This window comes from Brachypodium distachyon, chromosome 3, assembly GCF_000005505.3.
Source record: "Brachypodium distachyon strain Bd21 chromosome 3, Brachypodium_distachyon_v3.0, whole genome shotgun sequence".
NCBI lineage: Eukaryota > Viridiplantae > Streptophyta > Magnoliopsida > Poales > Poaceae > Brachypodium > Brachypodium distachyon.
In genome coordinates this window covers 31128353-31131974 of record NC_016133.3, presented here as the reverse complement: position 1 = coordinate 31131974, position 3622 = coordinate 31128353, and the positions used below count along the sequence as shown (strand labels likewise).

Sequence of the window (3622 nt, the reverse complement as noted above, 5' to 3'; positions counted from 1 at the left end):
TGTTGTCGGAAAAAGAGGAAGAGGGACGTGAAAACAGTGAGCACCAAAAGGATCGAGAAGAGCTCATGCGTCTCTCTGCCTCAGGAACTCGTGGAACACATTCTTGGCCAGCTCGATGGGGTCATCCTCCTCCTCTTCGGGCTCTCCTTCATCTTCCGATGAATTACCATGGAGATTCGTCGCTGTTGGGCGGAGGAAACCATCTCTGCCGTGCTAGGGTTGCCACAGGTAAATGTGGCGGGGTGGTGGAGGAGTCTTGCGCTTCCATTTTGCTAGGTCGGGGTTGCCGGAGATGGTGGCAACGGAGGGGGTTTCGCGGCGGCAGAGGGCTTCGGCTTTGGAACCAAAAAGCCCCCTCCGAGCCGTATGTATTCGTGCTGCGGACGGGGCTTTTCGGTTCCCCGAATTATTTTTTCGGGCCGAGCCCGTTTTCGGTTTATGCTCATGCCATTTGTTTTGGCCCAAAACCGAGAACGGAGTTCAGACCGCCCCTTTACTGGTACTGCTAGAGATGCTTGTAAGCTAGCCATCCAAATAGGAGAATTCGAGCATCCCAATTCCATTTTTTAATCCTGAGCCTGAATTACGACATCCAAATGCAGTGTTAGAGTTTTTAGATAGCCCATTGTATTTGTAATTATGTACATATTTTTGCAATAAAAAAATTTCCTAAAAAAATCCAAAGTAAATTCTCGTATGGTTCGTTTTCCACAAAATTTCCATTTGTTTCTATGGCAACTATGCCCACGCACATAATTCTCATAAGAATTCTTTTGTTTTTCCTGTAGCAATCAACATGTGATACACATTTCAATCCAGCATTGTTTTCTAATCTTGTGTTTCAAAAATCTTTAGTCAGAGAGGCTCTAAATTTTTACACTGTTATATTTTTTTATGAACTTTTAGTAAACGATAATTTTTTTTTGTCGATTTACGCTTGATAGAGAGGCCAATGATGTAAAGCAGGGGCCCAACGGAGCTTTTCCCGCAAAAATTGAAGAGTCTAGAGAGTTCGTACTTGCTGGACAAGCCTTAAGGGCATGATGGTCATTGCGCACACCTGTACAAGCAAACAGCGTTACAAACGGCGTGTTTCATCGGGCATGCCCTTTCCCGTCCGGCTTTATAATCCCCCTCCCCCCCCCCCCCCCCCCCCCCATCTCCATTTCCAAAGACAGAGCTCGTTCACAACACGAGCCAAAACCATGGCTCTTCCCCTAATCCTCGTCGTCGTCCTCCTCAACCCCCTCGGCCCAATCCTATCCACCGCTTTAGCCACCCACAACCAGATCTCGCCGGCGACCACCACCGCGAGCCGCCACCACCACCACCGTTCCCCGACGAACACGGCCACCGCCCACTTTCATCCCGTCCCTAGCGCCACCCCCTCCATGCACCAAAACTACCTCGAGACTGAGGAGAGCAAGTCTCTGCTCGCCGTCGACCCCTTCACCGCCGAGGCGCAGGCTTCTTCCGGCGAAGAAGCCATGGCGGCGTTGGGGGCGGCCGCGACCGGGGATGCCCGTCCTGGGCTGCTCGTGCCACCCCAAGCATCCCCACCGCCTCCTACGCTCGTCGCTGCACCGGATTTGATCTCTCAGGCACAGCGGCAGCCGCAAGAGGAGTCGGAGACGAATGCCGCTTCCACGACGACGACGCTTCTCCCACTCCCCAACCAGCAGACGTCGGTAGCGACAAAGAGCCCTCCGCCTCCCATCCAAGGTAGCGTCGCTCGGGAGGTGAGCTCCGCTGGCGAGCAAGGGCTTCAGCAGCTCTCGCGGGTGCTCACTTCCCTGGGCTACAACGAGATGGCATCGGCCGCGCCGCTCCTCACCAACTCACCCCCGCTCGCGAGGTGGCCCGGGGCGATCACCGTCTTTGCGGCTCCCGACGTCTTCCTCCAGGCCTCCTGCCCCACGTGCTCGCGGCGTCACCTCCTCCTGCAGCACATCGCCATGGGCTACTACCCCTACTCCGAGCTCGCCGCCGCCCCCACCATGAAGATACCTTCGGCCTCCGTCGGCTTCTGCCTCAAGATCGTCTCCGAGCGCGGACCGTTCGGCATCCACTACGCCAGGATCTACGCCGACGGCGTGGAGGTATCCCACCCTGAGCTGTACAACGACGGTCGCTACGTCGTCCACGGCCTCCACGGCTTCCTGCGCCCGCTCACGCACTCCTGCTTCGACGGTTCGCACCACCTCACCGCCCGCTCGGCCGCCACCTCGACCGCGACCGCTGCATCCGTGGTGCGCATCATGATTCGCGAGGCCATCGCGCGCCTCCGAGACGGGGGCTACGGCTTCATGGCGCTGGCCATGCGCGTCAAGTTCGCCGAGCTGGAGAGGTTCGCCAACCTGACGGTTTTCGCGCTCGACGACCAAGCCATCTTCGTCGGCGGAGGCCACGACTACGTCTCAGCGGTGCGCTTCCACATCGTCCCCGAGCACCGCCTCACCCGCGCCGACCTCCTACGCCTCCGCCCGGGCACAATCCTCCCCACGCTGGCCGGCGAGGGGCAGAACCTCGTCGTCACTCACGTCGCAGGTTCTGCTTCCGACGACGTCCGCATCAACTACATACCCATCAAGGAGTCCGACGTGGTGATCAACTCGCGCATCGCCGTCCACGGCGTCTACGTGCCGTTCCCCCGCCTCCACCTCGCCAACCTTGCCGCCTCGGTGGCCGTCGCCTCCGCCATCCAGATGAACGGAACCTGCGGCGTTGGTGGACCCTTCAGCGACTGCGCCTCGTCAGCGATGACCTCTCCCAAGATCCCAGCTGCTCACGGCTACGGCGAAGGCCAGTGATGCGTGAGTTCGTTTCGTTTTGTTCTTGGCTGTTCGATTTTAGGAAGGATTTACTAGTAGTTCGTAGTGGTTCGGATGAGAGATTGGCAGTAGTGGGCAGTCGTATCGTTGTCGTGATGAGTGATACTTTCGATGGCATTCATGGCTGATGGAGTACTGCTTAATGATTGAAATCTCGGTAGAAATTTTGGTGGATTGTGGTGTTCTCTCTGGAGGCCTCGTTCTCTCTGCATACGCTGTTTGCTGATTTATGTTTCGTCGTGTGCCCTGATATATAGTTTTGTCCCTGCATGAATGATAAGATGGCTCAATTCCTGCATTCGAGTTTTGCACAATACTATGAATCTTATCATGCATGAATGCTTTTTTTATCTGTTGGTAAGAATTTGTTAGAAAAGCATGTGTTTGATCAGTTAAGGGTGTGCCAGACGAAGTCAGGGGATCCCTCTCCGTGCCAAACTCCTTATAGTGTTCAAATTTTATCTGTGTTCTGTGAAGATGCAAACCCAGTTTGCAGCTCATCCTGGAATGTTTGGTGCACTTGCGTTTGTTCTAGCCAGCACTGTTTACATGATTCACTGCATATTCTGCATCTGCAAGATGGATTAGTGAATGTCATATGGGAATCAAGCTAACTGAACCTGTTTGATATTTTGATTTTATGTCATGAGATGGATCTTAAATTTCAGTCTTATGTCAGAAGTGTTGATTGTTTGGATAAGTTTCGGCAGTTTATCAGCGGTTCATGCTGGCTTTTGCTTGTAAAGCCCTTTAAGGCTCTTTTGCCTCTTCTGGATATAGCAAATATATGC

The 3622-nt window shown here is 54.2% G+C and overlaps 1 protein-coding gene across 1 annotated transcript; it reads left to right on the top strand.

The window, feature by feature from the left end:
• Positions 1–1177: 1177 nt before the first annotated feature.
• On the top strand, positions 1178–3130 carry LOC104584165. The gene has a single exon (XM_014900678.2). The coding sequence runs from the start codon at positions 1206–1208 to the stop codon at positions 2808–2810; it is 1605 nt and encodes a 534-aa protein (XP_014756164.1). The 5' UTR covers positions 1178–1205; the 3' UTR covers positions 2811–3130.
• Positions 3131–3622: the final 492 nt, after the last annotated feature.